This window comes from Lithobates pipiens, unplaced genomic scaffold (genome assembly GCF_037356315.1).
Source record: "Lithobates pipiens isolate NorthernLeopardFrog02 unplaced genomic scaffold, aLitPip1_a1.2 Scaffold_19, whole genome shotgun sequence".
NCBI classification, from domain to species: domain Eukaryota; kingdom Metazoa; phylum Chordata; class Amphibia; order Anura; family Ranidae; genus Lithobates; species Lithobates pipiens.
The window spans coordinates 507,136,998-507,158,275 of record NW_027507764.1 but is presented as its reverse complement, the minus strand read 5'-3'; the positions used below and the strand labels follow the sequence as shown (position 1 = coordinate 507,158,275).

General features: G+C 43.0%; 1 protein-coding gene across 2 annotated transcripts in view; it reads right to left on the bottom strand.

Moving 5' to 3' along the window:
- SPAG1 (sperm associated antigen 1) overlaps nucleotides 1-21,278 on the bottom strand; it is a 127,217-nt gene that overhangs the window by 42,650 nt on the left and 63,289 nt on the right. For both annotated transcript variants that reach the window (XM_077493104.1, XM_077493103.1), the window contains exons 13-14: nucleotides 3,330-3,482; nucleotides 1,121-1,275 (exon numbers count right to left, since the gene is read on the bottom strand). In XM_077493104.1, the coding sequence (XP_077349230.1) occupies nucleotides 1,121-1,275; nucleotides 3,330-3,482 (308 nt within the window). The remainder of the gene's footprint in view (nucleotides 1-1,120; nucleotides 1,276-3,329; nucleotides 3,483-21,278) is intronic.

Genomic DNA, 21,278 nt, shown 5'->3' with positions numbered 1-21,278 from the left:
TCTGCAATGTGTGGAATGCTGTACAAGCAGCAACACGCCCAGGCTTCCCTGTATTAGGACATGTCAGTGCTATGTCACAATATTAACATTTTTTGTGCGGAAATCCAGCAAATAGACCAATTGTCTATATTTTGACAAACCAGTCCTGATATTCAGAACAGGATGGACATAATTTAACGATGGTGAAGTTTGATAAAACAGAGCTGATTTTTGGAATAAGGTGTTGGAGAGTTTGTTTTTCTCACCTGTTAATCTACCTAATCAAATATTTATAAACCCAAGCATTTTTCAGATCAAAAATGTTCAAATACAATATGAAAATTAGACACTTCTACTTCAAAGAAGCAATTGATAAAATATGTTCATTCAATCTAGCCAAGTCATCAGGTATTCGGAATGCCAAGCTGGAGGAGTGGCAGCCAGTCTGTAATATCAGAACCATGCACTGACTCACGGGAAAGTCAGCAAATCTCCGGTGCAAAGTCCAGTCGACTTTCAAGGGAGTCACTGCAATCATCTGACAATAAAATGGTGAGCATCCTTTTGTTTGGAATTCTAAAAACTTGATGATAATGGATTGGCCTGTCTGGGAACAAAGCTATGTTTATTAAGATGTTCTCTTTCTGTAAAACCTTTTCATTGACATTGTTTGTCATGTATTTGTTTAACTTTGGCATCTTACTACTTAAACTGGCCACATGGAATAAAATTTGACCAGTTCATCAGAAACCAGACACATTTTAATTTTGGTCCATATATGCACAGGGCAGTTGTACAGAAGTCGATCTATCTCTTGATAGCCGCTGGCTATAGCTGGCAGCAGTGCGCAGTGTATTCTGACGATGTGAAAGTCTCCTCGTTGTCAGAATAAAAAAAGGCTCAGTGGGAGTATTTCCTCATCCACCTCAAATGTGTTGATGGGGGAATTGGGTCATTTTTTTTTTCTTTCAACCCCCCCGGTTGAATAATAAAAAAATAAAAATTCTACTGTGGGCTGCATTCATGGAAAATGGTTTTGTAAAGCAGATATCCACTAGAATAGAAGAAGCATTCAAAAATCTTTCTGGAGATCATCCAACCTGAAAATGTAAGCCAAAATAGTCAGCCGCACGTCACATACCAGTGTCCCTTTCTGGTGCGCTGTTCTTTGAAGTCTTTCCAGCGGCCATGTTTTTCTCTTGTAGGTGAATCTGCGTGGACACAGGCACTGATGGAATTGGTGGCAGTTTCTCTCTCCAGTTGGGTCCATCCAGATCAATTAATGTTTTGGTAATTCTGTTTGGACAACATTATAGTTAATATATTAATATAAACTGTGTACTGTAGTCTAAGAACACAATGGAAATATTTCCTCTCTTTTGATGTCTTAATGCCAACTCCCAGCAGCACTTTAAAATGAGCATTAATGCCCAGGAGAAGCATTGGCTTCTGTATCATGTGACTGCTGTGATTGTCTCTCACAGCAGTCACATGATCAGGAACGTGTCCCGCTGACTCCTGATCAGAAACCCTGATTGAGAGCCATCGGTCAGCTCAGCCTCAGTGCTGGGAAAGTGCGGTTAGCATTCTCTCATGGATACATATGTGTAGTGCTTGAGTGTTGAAGCCCACTTTTCTTGCTGCTGCATATATGTGTTACGTGGTCGTTAACATTGCAAACATCTTTCTACATTCCTTGTGAGAGTCAACAGAATTTAAAACAAAAAAGGTCTTAAAAAGCTTATCTACATGATCAGACATACCGTACTATTGCATATAAGTTATTACATTAGTGCACTTTGAAAAACATTTGGCATCAGTTTGCATTGGACGGGTTGCAGAGTTTTGTACAATATTCTATGAATCTATGCTGGGAAGGCAATGGCTAAGAGTCGGTTCACACTGAGGCAGCACGACCGCCTCAGACGACTGGCATCTGACTTCAGCGGCGGCTTGCAAAATGACTTCTGTATGGAAGTCAATGCAAGTCGCCCCAAAAGTAGTACAGGAACCTTTTTCTAAGTCGGAGCGACTTGAGACGCTCCTATTAGAACGGTTCCATACTACAGAACGGGACGCGACTTGTCAGGCGGCTAAGTCGCCTGAAGAGTCGCCCCTGTGTGAACCGGCTCTTAATCACCTGACATGGATGAACAGTGGATGTTCATGTCATTTAAAAAAAAACGTTAATTGAAAGCTGAACTCCAAGCAAATGGCTAAAAAGGCAGATGAAATACATAAAAGGTAGAGGTTTTACCTGCCAAAGAATTTGCATTTATGAGATTTACACAGCTCTGCTACACAGCACAGCCCTGTCTGGCAAGGAAGGGGGCCTGTTCCCAGTTTAAGACTTGACAGTAAAAGGAGAAGCAGCACATTCTGCTCTCTTCTCTCATTAGTATGCACAGCAGTACACCCGATTAGCTTTGAGCTACTTTTCCCTCCCCCTATTTGATCTCTGGTATACAGAACTGCAAGAGGCTGTCAAAGTCAAAATTAGGTACTTACACTGCTTGCATAAAAATACATTTATGACTGGTTCACACCAGCGGCTGCATTCAATAGCAGACACTGGCGTGCTTTAGGATGATTGGAGTATTTATTTGCTAATTGTGGAGCATTGCACTGTTAACTTTTATTTTTTTCATTATAAATAAATAAAACATAGTGACATTTCATTAAGTTCTACTGGCCGCATCGCAGTACAAGGCGGTCACACTGTGCTGCACTGAAAAAATAAAAGTAGTGCATGCTGTACTTTTGTTCAGCACCCACCACCACATTGTGGTGATGTGAACCACCCAGGTATGAGACGAGGCATTTTACCCTGTCCTGCGGTGGGACTGCGCTAGAATAGCCACCCAATGCAGTCCTACTGGAACTAGTGTAAATAGGCCCTCAATGCAATAATGATGACCAATATGCATTCAGTTGTGTCTCTTATACCCACCTGAAGCTCAGCTTTAAGGTTCTGCTTAACAATCTGCTAATATATATATACATATACACACACACAATTTTTTTCTTTTTTAGTCAGGTAGATGGATCCTTATCCGTTTTGCTGAAAGACGACTTTTGCTTACAGAGCTCAGTAGCTCAATCTGGACTTTTACCATACAAGTATGCAAATACAAATAAGTCCAAGCCATTTTTTTCTCCTTCTTGCACTTTAGCAGTTTTCAGTTGCCCAGTCTGATGTTTTAGTTAGAGACAAAGAGGCAGCAGCAAATGGGCTCATGTGCTTCAGAAATTGTTTCTTACCCTGGCATAACTGCAAATCTTTTAACATGAAGTGGAGTATTTTTACAAACTGTGGTCTGTTAGAATTTCATTTGACTAGAAAAACGTACCTGTTAATACTGTCATTGGCCAACTGTGTTCCACTGTCTATCTGAAGTGCCACCTTATAGTCCACATACGCCTGTCTGTACCGCTCAAGGGATTCGTATGCCATTGCTCTTCTTAACAGAGGTTTAATGGAGAATGGCTGGAGTTCCAGGGCTCTTTGGGGAAAAAAAAAGACTAAATATTAAAAGGACAGAAAAAAAATGAATTTGTGCAGAGCTTGAAAACCAAATTAATTCAATCTGAAGGCCAACAACCAGAAACAGCTGCATGCATTTTGGAATAAATAGCTCTATAATAACAGAGCAGCTTATCTGCCCCTCTAAATGGTTCCCAAGGCCAACTACATTTCAAAACATTTATGTAGCATGAGAGCCTGCCCAAACAAAACATTGTATTAAGCCCCATACACACTATCAGTTTTTCTGCTGAGTTTTTCCTTTACCAAAACCATGTAATGCAAGGTCCTGCCTGATTGTATACAAATTGACTGACAGGGAACTACAATTCCTAAAGTAAAGTTCAGTAACGGCACTTTAAATTCCCTAGGCCCCCCCACACTCCATGTTGTTGATATATCTAAAGTAGATTGTGCAAACAGATTAGGGCTGCAACTAACGATTATTTTCATAATCGATTAGCTGGCCGATTATTGTTTAGATTAATCGAATAATCGGTTAGGGCCGGTTCACACTGCGGGCGATGCGAGGCGACACCGACTTGCCTCGCCGCGACCTCAGCGGCGATTTGCAAATGACTTCTGTATAGAAGTCAATGCAAGTCGCCCCGAGGTCGCCCAGAAGTAGTACAGGAACCTTTTTTCTGAGTCGGAGCGACTCGAGTCGCTCCTCTTAGAACGGTTCCATTGTACAGAACGGGGGCGACTTGTCAGATTGCGGCGAGGCAAGTCGTGTCGCCTCGCATCGCCCGCAGTGTGAACCGGCCCTTAATAACCTTTAAAAAATAAAAATAAAATAAAGGTAATTTTGCTGCGATTTGCATTTTTAAAGTTTTTTGGCCAATTTGTTATTGGGCAGATTAAAAAACACAAATTGCCGCAAAAACGCATTATTACATGCTTTTCTGCAGCTTCTCCATTGAAGTATATTGAAACAAAAAAACAAAATAGAACCGTTTTGCTTTAAAAAAAAAGTCCTTGTCTTTTCCAAATACGCAGCAGCTGAAAAAATCATGGATGTGAACTTGTCCCATAGGAAACCTTGTCAATGAACTGTAGTGTGTAGTTCTGCAAAAAGCACCAAAAAACACAGAGGTGTGACCCAGGCCTGAGAGGTTTAGTAACATAATGGGATTAAAAAAAACTAAAATTAGTACAAAAAGAGCAAATAATCGCTACTGTAAGGGGTTCATTTTTTACTATAGGACAGTGAAAGTAATATTTACAGTAGAAATTTGCTCTTTTTGGACTATAAAGGGCTAATTTTAAATTTGTTTTTTTTTAACCCCATTATGTTAGTGGCCGATTAATCGATCATGAAAATAGTAATCGATTCATTTCATAATCGATTAATCGATTAGTTTTTCCGGCCCTAAAACAGATTGTAATGTGTATAGTGAGCTTTAATAGTTAAATCCACCTTCCTGACCATGTTTTATGTTACCCCCACATTTTGGGACTTTAGTTCTCTAAGGAGCACAAGCACTTGTAGTCCATTTATACTTCCTTCAGTTCGGTAGCTGAAGGTCCCGTCCATACCTCAGTGCAGACCTGAGCTGGAGGAATAGTCTGCAGGGGCCAGAGCATTACATTCACTATCCTATGGTCATGGTTGCAATGAGGTGCAGGCTCAAATGCAAAATGCAAAAAAAGAACTGCAAATGTTTGCTTCTTATAATTTTTATCCCCCTTTATTTTGTTTTGAGAAAGCTGCAATTCTCCTTTTAACTGTAAGGATGGCCAACCCCAGCTAGACATTATCCTGATGTTATAGCATATCAAGCTCTAAGCAGGGGGTTGGTCTAGGGCAGTGTTTCTCAACCAGGGTTCCTCCTGAGGTTGCCAGGGGTTCCTTGAGCTTTGAGCAATGGTGGATTGATCTCCCACCTTCACTGATCACCAATGCAAGTGGATCATTTCCCATTACTTTCAAACGGACCACTAATGTTAGCCCTTGTACGCACGGTCGGAGATTCCGACGGAATGTGTCCGATCGGACCATTTTGTCGGATATTCCAACTGTGTGTGGACTGCATCGGACTGTTTCCGTCGGAGTATCCGACAGACCAACTTTTCCAACTTGCCGGTAAAATTTTCCGACAAAATGCTCCGATTGGACATACTCCGATCACTTGTAGAGAATTCTGATCGGACAAAGTGCCACGCATGCTCAGATCAAATTCCTACATCAAAGCTATTGGCTACTAGCATGAACGTAGTCCCATCATAACGAAATAACGTAATCACGTCGGATTTTCTGACAACTTTGTCCGACCGTGTGCATGCAACAGTTTCGGACAAAATCCAACGGATTTGGTTGTCGGAATCTCTGACCGTGTGTACAAGGGCTTAGAGTGGAAACTCGATACCCTGCATTATTTATTCTTGCGGTATATTAAAAACTTTCTTTGATATATAAATCACACTAATGTATCAAGAGCTGTAGGCATCATTCTTTTTAGCAGGGGTTCCCAAAGAACCTGAAATTGTATTTCAAGGGTTCCTCAGGGGTAAAAAGGTTGAGAAAGGCTGGTCTAGGGGATCTTCCAGTTATGCACTTCTGCATAGGAAAGAGGGGAAGACCCTTTGGCTGCCCACAAGCTAAACAACCTAATTAAAGAAGAAAAATGGTTAAAATTATTCAGAAACAAGGAAGAGAAAATGCTGGAGTTGGCAGCTGTAGGCAGCAACTGAAAATGACATAAAACCAACACTAATTCACAAAGACAGAAATACGTTCATAGAGGAGGATGGGCCCAGCACATCAGCCCACACAGCTGTGAGCAGCTCACCAAGGTGTATTCCTTTATGGAGGTTTAAAATAGACCAACAGCAGTAAAGGATTTGCTGAGTCACAGAGGAATTTCGATCACGCTCTCTCCATGACCAAACTAAAAGCACGTGACGTGTCCAGATTATGAGCAACCTCTACTGTAAACTCATCTCCTCCTTACATGTCATACCAGAGCCCCGATGACAATCACAATAATAAGGAATACTGCAGACACTTTCTATAAAATTTATGGCCGTTTACACAGAATCGGACTTCCAGGTGTCCTTGTACATAGCTGACTGTGTTAACCACTTTAGCCCCGGAAGGATTCACCCCCTTCCTGACCAGAGCGCTTGTTTGCGATTCGGCACTGCGTCGATTTAACTGACAATTGTGCGGTCATGCAACGCTGCACCCAAACAAAATTGCTGTACTTTTTTCCCCACAAATAGAGCTTTCTTTTGGTGATATTTGATCACCTCTGCGGTTCTTTTTTGCGCTATAAACAAAAATAAAAGCGAAAATTGTGAAAAAAAAAAGCAATATTTTTTACTTTTTGCTATAATAAATATCCCCCAAAAATATATATAAAAAAAACTTTTTTCTTCCCCAGTTAGGCCGATATGTATTCTTCTACATATTTTTGGTAAAAAAAAAAAATATTGCAATAAGCATATATTGATTGGTTTGCACAAAAGTTAGAGCGTCTACAAAATGGGGGATATTTTTATGGCATTTTTATTATAATTTTTTTTTTTTATTCATAATGGTGGCGATCTGCGTTTTTTATCGTGACTGCGCCATTATAGCGAACACATCGGACAATTTTGACATAAAAATGCACTGATTACAGTGTAAATGACACTGGCAGGGAAGGGGTTAAACACTAGGGAGCGATCAAGGGGTTAAGTGTGTCTTAGGGAGTGATTCTAACTGTGGGGGGGGGGGTGGGCTACTACTCACATGACAGCGATCACTGCTCCCTATGACAGAGAGCAGTGATCTCTGTCATGTCACTAGGCAAAACGGGGAAATGCCTTGTTTACAAAAGGCATCTGCCCGTTCTTCCGCTTTGTGGCACGATCATGGTTGCGGAGCAAGCGGCGCACCCACAATGCCGCATCTTAAATGGGACGTACCTGTACACCCATTTGCCCAGCCATTGTGCTGACGTATAACTTTGTGCGCTGGTCGGCATGTGGTTGATCTGGCTCTATTCTATGCAGTATATTCTCAACAAATAAAGCTAAATGCAATCCAGTTTAGGACAAACATATTTGTGAAGAGTACCCCTAAGCTACCCAAGTGGTAGACATGTGCCCTACTGAAAAATGTTATGAATGCCATTTGTTACTTCGGATGCATTTGTATTTGTTCCATTCCATTCGTTTAGATTCAGCATTCGCTACTTCAGATAATTCGTAAATTCAGGTGCATTTATATTTGTTGCATTCCATTTGTTTCGATGTGGCATTCATTACCTCGCATAGATCGTAACTTCAGATTCATTCGTAATGTTCACGAACAGTTACTTTAGCCAAATTTTAAAGGAAATTCCAATAAAAATGTAAATCTAATCTATCCCAAATTAGCTGCTATGGCGCAGAGACCTGAATAGGAGAAATACTGACTTCAGCTATTTTACCTATAATTTTATAGTTTATAATAATCAATAGGAACAATAATAATAATGGTAAAAACTATAATAAAAGTTAATAATTTAAATAGAAAATCCGAAAAACAAAAATAATCTGAATGTTATTGATTCGTTAAATTTGTAGGTTAAATTGTTTTCCATTCTTTCGGATTTTCGTTCTGACAATTCTTTTTTGCATGGATTCGTCAAAAGAGTCTTTCGTTCATTCGGATGCTTCCAAATGAAAGACTATCCCGAATCGGCTGAAAAATAATTCGTAACTAAACAAATTGCAAATGTCTACCAGCCAGAGGTGTGCAGACATACACAAGTTGTGCCGCACTTCATTTATGTGTCTGTTAGGTGGGATCCTGTTTAGTAGATTTGGCACACAATACCAGGCACTATTATTTATGAATCCAGGAATGAATGAGATTTGATACAGCCAATCCAAAACATGAGAGCTCCAGTTTTTATTCATTGCAATAAGTTACAATCCCTCCACTCACATACGCAGGACAAAGTTGAAGGAGCCAGGTGTGATGCTGGCCACAGCAAGTAATGGTGATTCTGCCCTTGTTATTTTAACTTTGGATAGTAAAACAATTTTTTCTGTCAGTAAATACCTTATACAGCCCACTTCCTGTCTCTTTTCTGGTAAAAAGCCTAGGCTTATGACATCTTGCACAGCTCTCTCACTCTCATGAGAGCTTGCCAGGAAGGGGGTGGAGTCATAAGAGAGCCAATGAAAGCTGCAGAGCTGGAGGTGTACCTCTCTGTGTCTGTCTAAATCAAGGAAGTGAACAGGCAGCAGCTTCAGCTGCCCACAGTTAAAATGGCCGCAGCCAGACTTAGTGGAGGGAGATTTTTGCAGCACATTTGGCACAGTACAGAATCAGAGTATATATAAAATAATATGCAAAGTGATTGGAGGGACGTTTCAGAATGACAAAGATGTTTTTATTACAAATTATGTGAGCAGACTGCAGTTCCTCTGTAACTGCTTGCTGGTCGCCCGCCATCAAAGGACAGCAGGCCGGCTCTCGTTCTGGGACGACTTCACATGACGGCATCCCAGTATGGCCACGCCCACGGGGGTGCACAGCGATCGCGGCCGTGCCATGTTGCTAGGACACCGATCTTTGTAAAGAGCTGCATCCGTGGCTCTTTAACCATGTGATCAGCTGTGTCCAATCACAGCCGGTCACATGTAAACAAAGAAGTGCCAGTGATCGGCTCTCCTCGCCTCACACTGACCGAGTGTGTGGCGAGGAGAGATGATCAGCGGCATCTCCACGCAGGGGGACATCTAGGAATATAATCATCAGTGCCCTAATTACAATATAGTGTCACAAATCAGTGCCCACCAGTGACAGCAATCAGTGTCCATTAGTAATGCCAGTCAGTGCTGCCCATCACTGCTGTCAATCAATGCCCAGCAGTAATGCCCATCAGTGTCGCACCACCTATCCGTGCCACCTATCAGTGCCCACCAGTTCCGCCTATCAGTACTCAGTGCCACCTATCAGTGCCCAAAAGTGTGACATTAGTGCCTCCTCATCAGTGCTACCTAATCAGTGCCCATAAGTGCCGCCTTATCAGTGCCCATTAGTTCAGCCTATCAGTGCTGACTCATCAGCGCACATCAGTGAAGGCGATAAGTTACTTAGTTACAAAATTTATTAACAAATTAAAACCTAGCAGTGATTAAATACCACCAAAAGGAAGCTCTAGTTGTGTGAAGAAAATGATAACAAAAAAAAATAAAAAATGTGTTTGGGTACAGTGTAGCATGACCGCGCAATTGTCATTCAAAGTGCGACAGTGCTGAAAGCTGAAAATTGCCTGGGCCGGATGGAGGTGCAAGTGCCCTGTAGGCAAGTGGTTAAGGGCACTGGTGAGCACTGATAGGCAGTGACAGCGCATGAGGAAAGGAATTCCATAACGGAAAGTTTTTTTAGATGTGATCAGCTGTGATTGGACACAACTGATCACATGTTAAAGGGCCACTGTGATTGGCCCTTTAATTTGATCTATGATCAGCTGTGTCCAAAGGACCCAGCGGTCACAGAGCACACCCAATACATGCCTCAGGGGGCCATGGACCCCCTCCCAGAATAAGAGAGCAGCGCTGTAATCGTCTTGGCTATGCTGCGATATTGAGGTGGTTAAATAAAAAGGGAACAATGGAGCTCGGGAGGGATAAGATTAAATTAGTGGGAGACATGGTCCCAAGGGATAGATGTGAAATAAGCAGGCCATAGATGGTTAGAATCTCAGACGGCTCAGGCTGAAATTCGATCCATCTATGAGCAGGTAACCAGTATGTCGGGTTTGTTATCATGTTTATATAGCCACTGGCAATAATTTCTGTGTTGAACTGGCAGGGATGACTTTGCGGGAGGGATTCCTCCAAACACTGACTGTGTTGATGGGGAAATCAAGTGATTTTCGTCATGCAACCCGTGATTGAAGGAAAGATAATCACATAATCTATTGCCTGCCTTAGAGGAAAGCAATAGTCTTTCACTATTCAGGACCAGCATATCTCATGGGAATTTCTTGCACTATAGAAATTCTTGCTTTGATGTATCTGTAGCAAGGTCTCTGGCCTCCTTCAGTCTGATCTTCAGGGCCAGAGATAGCAGACATCCTTCTGTATGTGGTGGGTTGCTTGTGAGACATAGTGGGTGCAAGAGATGGATAAAGTTATTGGGCACCAGACACTTCTTGAATGCAAAAGAGATGTTTATTTCTCTAACAAACTTTTATGGGGGAAAGAGGGTTAGGGCCAGCACACCCTTCAGTAGTTGCAAGTTCAATTAGCAAACTCCGAGACTTCAATAGGAGGACAGCCATGCAGGGAAAAGGCCTCCAGCAAGAAGCCACATCTGCATGTGTAAGAATGCAGTCTCCTATGGCAACAGTCTTTAACGGTCCCCAACACAAACGTAACAGTTCTTTCACCTTCACAACAACTTCTCCTTGTAGTTCTTCAGCCAACTGAGATCCCGGTCTCTCACTAGACACACTGACTCACTGCCACAGAATCCCTTGAGCTCCTCCAATCTTCACAGTAGTATCTTCCTCAAGCGCCAGCCCCGCCTCTCTGCTGGGTCAGCTTGGCACTCCCGATACTTCTCAAGCTTCACCCTATTGGCCTGTTCGGTGCCTAGATTGGCACAAAAGACTGCTCTGCAAGCGTCACCTCCGCTGGCTGAGTCTCTGGTTTGATCACCGCTTGAAGTTTCCCAATTCTCCACCGTGCCCGTTTTATGAGAATACTTCTCCGTTACTTGCTTCAGTTACTCTCTGTGGTCCCTGGTAACAAGGTGGTTGGTCCCTAGCAGTGACATCTTCCCCTTTACATCTGACCACTGACAGGTTCTCGGGCCGGCAGAACTGCCACTTTTGGCTGGACTGCAAGCCGCAATCCCAACCCTGCGCTGCTCTCTTGCTTTTGGATAGGCCCTCAGACAGCCTATGAGCCAGACACGCCTGGAATAGGCCCAATGTCCGGCCTAGCAGCCCAGGGCACACAATACACCTCCACCCAGACAGCCATCGATCACTTGACTCCACCCGAGTATATAGGCTCTCCCCGCAGGCCAAGGGAGTCAAGAAAACCCCTGTCCATTGGCTGAGATACCACACATACCCATAAATTGACCTTGGATTGCCTTTCTAATATCTAGTACCACCAAGTACCCAGCTACCCAGTGTTAGAAGAGACAAGTACAACAAGGCCAAACCTAGGGAGAAATCAATGGATCTCTAACAATCAACCAAGATAACTACTCCTGGCAAGTAAATTTGTGAGGAGCATACCTGTCTAAACTCCAGGGTGCTACATATCAAAATCTGGTCATCCTCCAAAACCCATTCCAGACTCATGACTCCCATTTCTGGCATTGTAATGCTCCTTCTATATGGGCCTAACACCTACTACATTATCTTTTTCTTTTCCTCCCTTCCTTTAGGCTCAGGGCATTATTCCCTCTATTTCCATCCCATATTCCTCCTTCTTTGCGGCACAGTTGCGGCATGCATACACCCCTAGTCGCTGCTTCTGCAGCTGAAGTGGAATCGTTTGGGAGGCAGTAAAAACATGCCTCAAAAGCATTGTTTTACCACCCTCCAACCTCACGTATGAACAAGCCTTTAGGGCGTTTCCACTGTGTATGGAGGAAAAATGGAGCAACCTTTGGACAGCAGCATTGTCAATATGGGGAGAGGGTAATGAACTATCAGATTTAGATGGACTTGCCTAACACATTAAAGCCAAACTCCAGCTAACACTTTACAGCATTTACAGCAACAGTTTTCTTTTCTCCGTTTGGGCTAAAGTTTTTACATAAATAAATAAAAGCTGATCATTGTAAGTAAGTACCCAGTTAGTAATGGTTTTCCCAACCTTCTAATTGCCCCTTTAACTGGACAGCTTGGTCTGTTAAAGGAAGCTAAAAAAAATAACAGACTTACTGGCAGGATTACCAGGTGAAAATGAAGAAAAAAAGGCTTAAAAAGAAAACAAATGCAGCCACCACGTAGAAGGATAGGTAACCTGCCACAGAGTAAATTTTTGTTGTTTGGTTTTAATACAAGAAAAGAAAACCATAACACATAGAAGCATTTGTGTTTACAAAGGGAAATGCGCTGAAAAACTGAGAAACTTGCTTTTCTAATGTAAAACATTTACCTTAGAAATGCAAATCAACGCAATGCCAGATCCTAGTTACAGATAGAATTACATTATTTGCTATGCATAGTGTCTTCGTAGCACTCGACCTATATTTCTACAGTATAAAGCAACACACTAATAATGTATTTGGGGGTATTGTTCAACATAGCTAGTGGCTATGTCACTGAAGCAAGACAGTGGGGTGGTGTGATGTCAAATATCAGCTCTCAGAAGTACACTAATCTTTTCTGCAAGTGTAAAAATAGGATTTTTATAACAGCTTGCCTGTAAAATCCTTTTCTTGGAGTACATCATGGAACACAGCGCCCTAAGTAATTACTTAATGGGTTATGAGCCACCTTCAGGTGTTGAGACTGGTATACCCAATCAAGGAAGTTCACTCCCTATATAACCCCTCCTCCTTCCAGGAGAACATCAGTTTTTGTAGCAAAGCAATATACTTAAATCCCAAAAGAGGGGAGGGACCTCTGTGTCTCATGATGTACTCCAAGAAAAGGATTTTACAGGTAAGCTGCAATAAAAATCCTATTTTCTTTATCGTACCTCATGGGACACAGAGCCTTAAGTAATTACTTAATGGGACGTCCCATAGCAATGCTACTTGAGGGGAAGGAGAGACAACCCACAGAGCACCCCCAGACTTGAGGACTTTTACTGCTGCCTGCAGCATACTGCGCCCAAAGGCAATAACCTCATACCTCCTTACATCCACCGGATAAAATTTTTGTAAATGTATTTACTGAAGACCAAATTGCGGCCTTACAGGTCTGAGCCATGGAGGCCTGGTGACACACTGCCCAAGAAGCACTAACCGCCCTGGTAGAGAGTGTCTTAACTTTGAAAAGGGAGATCTTACCCCTTAATTATACGTTTGAATTATAACTTGCCGATCCACTTGGCGACAGTGGATTTCGATGCTGCCTGTCCTTTCTTAGGACGCTCTGGCAGAATAAATAAGACATCAGTCTTAAGAATGTGAGCAGTTGTCTTTAAATAGATTCTCGCTGCTCTCACCCCATCAAGACAATGTAGTGACTTTTCTTCCCCGGAACATGGTTTTGGAAAAAATGATGGCAGGCCAATATCTAAGTCCAGGTGAAAACCTGAAATCACTTTTGGCAAAAAGCCTGGACGAGGGCGCAACACCACTCTGTCCACATGAATAATCAAATTTGGCTCTTTACAAGAAAGAGCAGTCAACTCCAAAAACCTCCTTGCTGAAGATATAGCAACCAAAAATACCAGCATCCTTGTCAGAAGAACTTATGCTGCGTACACACGACCGGACTTTCCAGCAGACTAGGGTTCGGCGGACTTCCAAATGAACAGACTTGCCCACACATGGACTAAAGTCCGTTCATTTTGAACGTGATCAGTTACAATGGCACTAGAAAAGGAAGTCAATCTCGTGGCTTTTATCCTCGAGATTGACACCTTACGAGCCCCGCTGCCTGGTACGGATTTTAAGGGGAACCCCCTACACCGAATAAAACGGCGTGGGGGTCCCCTCAAAATTCATACCAGACCCTTATCTGAGCACACAGCCCAGCCGGTCAGGAAAAGGGGTGGGGGCAAGCGAGCGCCCCCCCTCCTGAACTGTACCAGGCCGCATGCACTCAATATGGGGGCTGGGTGCTTTGGGGAAGGGGGGCACCCTGCGGGCCACCCAAACCAAAGCACCTTGTTCCCATGTTGATGAGTCCGCCGGAACTCAGTTATGTGTGGGCAAGTCTGTTCGTTTGGAAAGTCCGTCGGAGCTCCGCCCGAATTCTGTCAGGAAGTCCGTCGGTCCCTAGTCCGGTCGTGTGTATGCAGCATTAGTCAATTCCCCGGAATGCTTCCATGCACATGGGCGCATTTAGTTCCATTCACTAGAGCAGCAATTAAAACCATAATCCTAAAACCACTAACTCCCACATATAGGGAAGAGTATTTTGGTGTAATTTACAGTATATGCATGTAAACATTTGGGCTAATGTTTACATGTGTATAGTATACAGCCTAAATGCACTCTATTGGAGCTTGCTGCCTTCTACTAATGAAAGACAATAGGAGGCATGCAGCTCAAGCTACCTAGTATCCTTTGTTGCTATGAGGAAGGTGGCACTATTAGCCGTGGCTGCTGCCAGCACGTGAATAATAGCGCCTTATCAGCAGTCTCTGCCGCTAGTTACACACAATTGATGTTTACATGTCAGCACTGAATGAGTCAGTCCCATGGTGGTATAAATTATGAATAACTGAAAGACGCTCCGCACCACATTGTTGACCAAATACATATAGCTCTAGCACATTTGCGCTGTATGCTTGTAAACATTCCAGAAACATTTACATGCATACAGATTTTGGACAACATTTTACACAAGATCAAGCTACCAGCTTCTGGCAGCAAGATCCGGCATCGATAAGCGCATTTCATTATGTGTGAATGAGCCCTTAGGGTAATGATGGCGAACCTTGGCACCCGAGATATTTAGGAACTACATTTCCCATGATGCTCATGCACTCTGCAGTGTAGCTGAGCATCATGGGAAATGCAGAAAACGAAGACTCCCGCGCACTAGTGAGTCAACCGGGTGGGCTAGAGTTTGTAATGGACAACGTCTCAGGCCTTGCGGCCCTCCAGGATAGGGATATCCTAGCAGTCAAAGGAGGAAGGGGCTCTGAGGAAGAAGGTATTCCTTCGAAATGTGCCAGCCAGCAGTGGCCCTTATAATCTTCTACATTACCATCTGGAGTCTGTAATCGTGATGGCCTTCATCTGAAGGCTTTTTATATTGCGTTTTTTCTTCCACGTTTGTGAGTAGTTTTTAATTCACCTTTTTAATAAAATACATTAAAGGATAATGCACAAGGTCATGGGAACTGTAGTTCCAAAACATCTGGGGTGCTAAGGGTCACCATCACTGCCTTAGGGTGTTCAGTGATAAAGAACAAACCACCTACATGGTATGGCCAATGTAATGCAGTTATTTGTAATGTAAACCTTAAAGCGGTAGTAAACCCGCAATTTTTTTTTTTTTTTTTACACCTGCAAAGCAAAAGGCATAATGAGCTAGTATGCTAGTATGAAATACTTACCTTAGAACGAGGCCCCGACATCTGGCCCGATCCACGCCGAGGGAGCTGACATGCTCCCTCGGCGTTTCTTCCGGGTATCACGGCTCCGGCGCTGTGAGTGGCCGGAGCTGCGATATCGTCACTCCCGCGCATGCGCGCGGGAGATTTCATTCCGGCCGGCTGGCCACTGCCGGATTTTCAGGCCGAGAATCCCCTTGTGCGCATGCGCCGCTGCAGTCAGCGGCGCATACCGAGGGGAATATCTCCCAAACCGTACAGGTTTAGGAGATATTTTTTTTACCTACAGGTAAGCCTTATTATAGGCTTTCCTGTAGGTAAAAGTTAAAAAATTGAGTATACAACCACTTTAAGGCTGGGTTCACATATATGCAAATTGGATGCGTTTTACACCGCATCCAAATTCGCATAACATGTGAGTGTGACCGGCTTTCAATGGAGCCGGTTCACACATGTCCGGGGGACTGCAGTGCGAATTTGAAAAGGGTCCTGTGCGTTTTTGGGTCTGGTTCAGGTGCAAATTCAGGGAAAAATGTGCACCTGAACCAGTAAACACATACCCACAGAACACCGGACTGCAAACCGTAGCTGGACCTGTGTGAACCCAGCCTTACTCCCTTTTATCATTTTTAACCACTTAACATCCGCGTTATGACTGAATGACGGCTACAGCACAGATGTGAATTCCCGGGAGGCCGTCATATGACGGCTTCTCCTGTGCACGTGCGCTGTGATCACCGAGTCACTGATACTCGGGTGATCACCGATCTGAGTTACAGGCCGGTCCCAGCCCCTTACCATGTGATCAGCTTGGTGATCGTTATTTTTTTCTCCTCAGGAGCAGAAAAACTAAGCCGATCACCAGCTCATCTTAAAAGGGACATTGGTCCTGAAACGGAAGAGACAATTATGCCTCATTTATGCCATCTGAAAGTGCCCACAAGTGCCACCTATCAATGCCCACCAGTGGTGCCAATCAGTACCACCTAGAAGTGCTGCCTATCAGTGTAACCGATCAGTGTCCATCACTGCCACCCATCAGTGCCGCCTCATCAGCGTAAATTAATGACGGACAAAAATCACCCATTTAAAAATTTTATAACAAAATAAAAAAATATATATTTTTTTTTATTCGGTCTTTTTACATTTTTTTTTAACAAAAAATAAAAATCGTACATCATCATTTGGGTACAGTGTTGACCGCGCAATTTTCATTCAAAGTGCATCAGCGCTGAAAGCTGAAAATTGGTGTGGATAGGAGGGGGGTTTAAGTGCCCAGTAAGTAAGTGGTTAAAGTGTAAATACCACAAGATGCCTCATGTCACCCTTTTTTTAACCAGAGAAACTTCTATGTGCCTTTCTATGTTTTTTCGTCAGAAGTCAGAAAGAGCCCACCTCATTTCCTGCATCCTTTAGCACTCCCCCCCCCCCCCCCCCCCCCCCCCCGCAATCTGACTTTCTCTGATCCATTGCATTTCAGTTTATTCAATTATAGAGGCTCAGAATTACATGGGACAGTCTGAATGCAAATGCAGCCTATCTAGGAATGTCCACTCCTCCGGTGATATTCAAGGCATTTTAATATTGCATAACTCCTTTCAAAGAGTCACCCCAGTGCTTGCATGGGAACTGAGAGGAGTACGGAGACAAGGTGCTGTGATATTTTCAGAAAGCAATGTACAGCACCCGGCCTGCTCTTCTCACCAAACACGATCTGCCTGGATTGCACAGAGAAGAACAGAGATACAGCAATGACATCAATAGGTCTAAAATAAAGTATGTAATAAATACAGAAAATTTTATTTAAAAAATGTATTAGCATATTGATGAGAGGAAAAAAAGAAACCCGGGAGTAAAAAATATAAGATTACACTTCAGATTCAATGGGCTGTATGCCGAATTTAAGGAGGATCCCACTTTTTCTAAACTTACACCGACTGATGGTGGCATGCATGGCTAGAGACCAAAATAATAGATTTATGGTTTGTAAAAACTCCCATGAGATCCCTGTACACATGATCTGGATTCTGTTTGTTCTTCATAAACCTGTAAATATTGGATGTACGGACCCAGCCACATTGGAGGTCACCCATGATGCAGCAGAAACATCCTCTAGGAATGCAGTAACCCTGTACTGCCACATGCAATCAATCCTACAGAGACTAATAATCCCTATTCTAGGCATCTCCAGGAATGATTTTCCTACACAGGTAATTGTGCTCATGTAGCTTTACTCTACACTGGGGAACAGACTACTGTGCCAAAGCATCTGGCCAAGAATAATTGGAACCATCAATGAAGATGAGAAAGGTACCGATTGTGTGGGATGAGCCAGAGTTCACAACGACACACATAATTGGTTCCATTAAACCAAAGCCAATACAACTATAGTGACCAAGGGGCACTGATCTATGGCCTAATTGGCAGTGCATTTCCACACCACAGTGCAGATCCATGTCCCTAACATTTAGCAAAATTCCACAAAGAAAAAAATCGTATTTACATATAAATCCACGTAGTGTGCAAAAAATGAATTTAAAAAACAGGTAGTAGCTTGTAAAAGTAGCTGTGACATCATCACTGTGCAGTACATAGCCTGTGCAGACAGCAGAGCCGTGCGAGGGGCCTAGCACGCCCACCCACTACTGGCTGCCTGCAGAAAACTACCCGAAGGGGCGGAGACAAGACCAGTCACCATGCCCAGAGCAGCAGTGACCGGTCCTCATTACAGGAAGCTCCTGCAGGGGTGGCCCAGCTTATGTCCATATGGCTGTCTTGCACAGCTGAGCTCCTCCTGTACAAACAGGATTGCAGGGCATCATGAGGGTTTCAGCCCAAACCACATACTGTACATGCATTGAAGTCAGTCCTAGACCTCTTCTCCCCATCCTCCTGGTCACCTCACTGTTAATTCCTTCCTTGATGCAGGGGGGTGACTGCAATGCTGGAGTGGCAATCGCAGCGCATCGGACAATGCCACATTTTGATTCTATTGGTCGGCCATGTGGTGCGAGGCAGTGGATTGCCCCACACTATGCTCTGCTGGAAAATATGGCCTGCTGGAAATCTTTTCAGCACACACCACTGCAATGTGATGGTGAGAAACGGCCACATAGGAGACAGGAGACATTCTGCCTTGTCTTGTGGTGGGGCTGCGCTGGAATAGCCACCCAATGCAGTCTTGCAGATTCTGGTGTAAATTGAGCCCTTAAGTAACACTATATTGTCAAAAGTATGGGGACACCTGCCTTTACACGCACATGAACTATACTGGCATCCCACTCTTAGTCGGTAGGGTTCAATATGGAGTTGGCCCACCATTTACAGCTATATAGTTTTCTGGAGGCACGCGTGCACCTGCTGCACAGCGGGAGACCTGATTCGCGTGGCCAGCAGGCACGATCGCCACTGGCCAGACGCGATCATGTGCACGAGAGCCAGCACGGGGATTTGTGTGTGTAAACACACAAATCCCTGTTCTGTCAGGGAGAGACATATTGTTTGTTCCTACTAAGAAGGAATAACGATATGTCTCCTCCCCCAGTCAGTCCTATTCCTATACAGTTAGAATAGAATCTAGGGAACACACATTTAACCCCTCGATTGCCCTCTAGTGTTAACCCCTTTCCTACCAGTGACATTTAAACAGTAATTAGTGCATATTTATAGCAACGATCGCTGTATAAATGTCAATGGTCTCAAAATGTGTCAAAAGTGTTGGATCTGTCCATTGTAATACCACAAAAATAAAATAAATAAATAGCAGATTACCGCCATTACAATTAATAATAAAAATGCCCTAAATCTTTCCCATAGTTTGTAGAAGCTATAACTTTTGCGCAAACCAATCCATATACGCTTATTGTTTTTTTTAGCAAAAATATATAGAAGAATATATATTGGCTTAAACTGATGAAGAAATTTGTTTTGTTTTTTTATTTGGGAGATATTTATTATAGCAAAAAGTAAAAAAATAGTTTTTTTTCCCAAAATTGTGGCTTTTTTTTTGTTTACAGCGCAAAAAATAAAAACCGCAGAGGTGATCAAATCCCACCAAAAGAAAGCTCTATTTGTGGGGAAAAAAGGACGCAAATTTCATTTGGGAACAGCATTGCATACCCACGTAATTGTCAGTTAAAGCGATTCAGTGCCAAATTTTAAAAAGTGCTCTGGTCAGGAAGGGGGTAAAATCTTCCGGGGCTGAAGTGGTTAAACAGTCCTTTCCTCAGACATTCTTACAGATACAGCCCATGGCGATATCCAAGCAGATCTTCTGAATAAAATGTGAGTGTGTGTCATCCCAATAGTGGTCAGACGTGTTTTCTGGTATTTTGCAGTGAATACTGGGTGTTTCTTATAAAAGTAAACATGGTATTGAAAACACACTGACACGCAATTCTCTCCAATAATTGTGACTGCGGATTTCAACATAAATCGCAAACAAAGCAGTGAGAAGAAAGGAAAATAAACCTCAAGTAATGAATATAAATCAAAGTGTATGCATAGGCATTTGTTCTAATTGTTAGATAAAGTAGGGAAGGATTAGAAAACTTGCCAAGTGGTTATTGCTGTCCCCGCTAGGTAGGTTCACCGGCTTTATTTGAACTGATGGTCACCATGACATTAAGTGACAGGAAATTCAAAATGTAGAGTTGTCACCAAAATCGCAGTTCTGACTTGCTCCACCCCAACAGATTACTCAGGGTTTAGTGTAAACTTACTTAACATCATCTGCAGACGGTAATGTCCATTCATTAACCTCAATCAATTGAAAAAAAAACACACTGATGAGTAATGGCATTAAAGACTGTGACTTCACAAGACCCGGAGCTCATTACTACATTTTAAATTATATCAGGGCCAAAGGCGGTCAAATAAAAAAAAAAAAGTTTTTTTTTATTACAGAAGAAAAAAAGATTGAAGAAGCCCTGTTGCCAATTTTAGTAGCTTTATAGAAACGTGTGGCAGTTTCAGGTAGGTAGTAATCTTTTTTTTTAATTTTTACCCAGGCCCCTTGCAGCTTTATGCCATAATGTGCCATTATACAAGCCATACTAGCACATTATAAAAGATGTTTTTTTTAAAGGTAGCCCTCCAGCGCTACACTGTCAGCGTGGAGAAGCTTCCATCCTCACCCAATCTTCCTTCCGTGTTTGCTCTGTTCATCTGCTTGGCCGGACTGCGATGGTGTCAGTCCAGCGCATGCTCACAGAATACACACCACCACAGCACAGAGCAGGTACCATAAAATATTATGAGCTGCACATGCACGGCTCAGTGTACATTGCCACTGACAAGCAGGAGGAAGCATTTATGGCAGAAGAAAAGCTTTTTTTTATCCTTAAGTTTAATACCACCAAAAGACCAACTGCAAGACCCCTTTCACACCATGCCGCCCATAGCGTCGGCGGTAAAATGCCGCTATCTTTAGCGGCATTTTACCGTTGGATTTGCAGCGCATTTCGGCCGCTTTTACCCCCTGCTAGCGGCCGAGAAAGGGTTAAAACCGCCGGCAATATGCTGCAATAATGGCGTTTTGCCGGCGGTATTACAGAGCTGCCCCACTGATTTCAATGAGGAGCAGCGG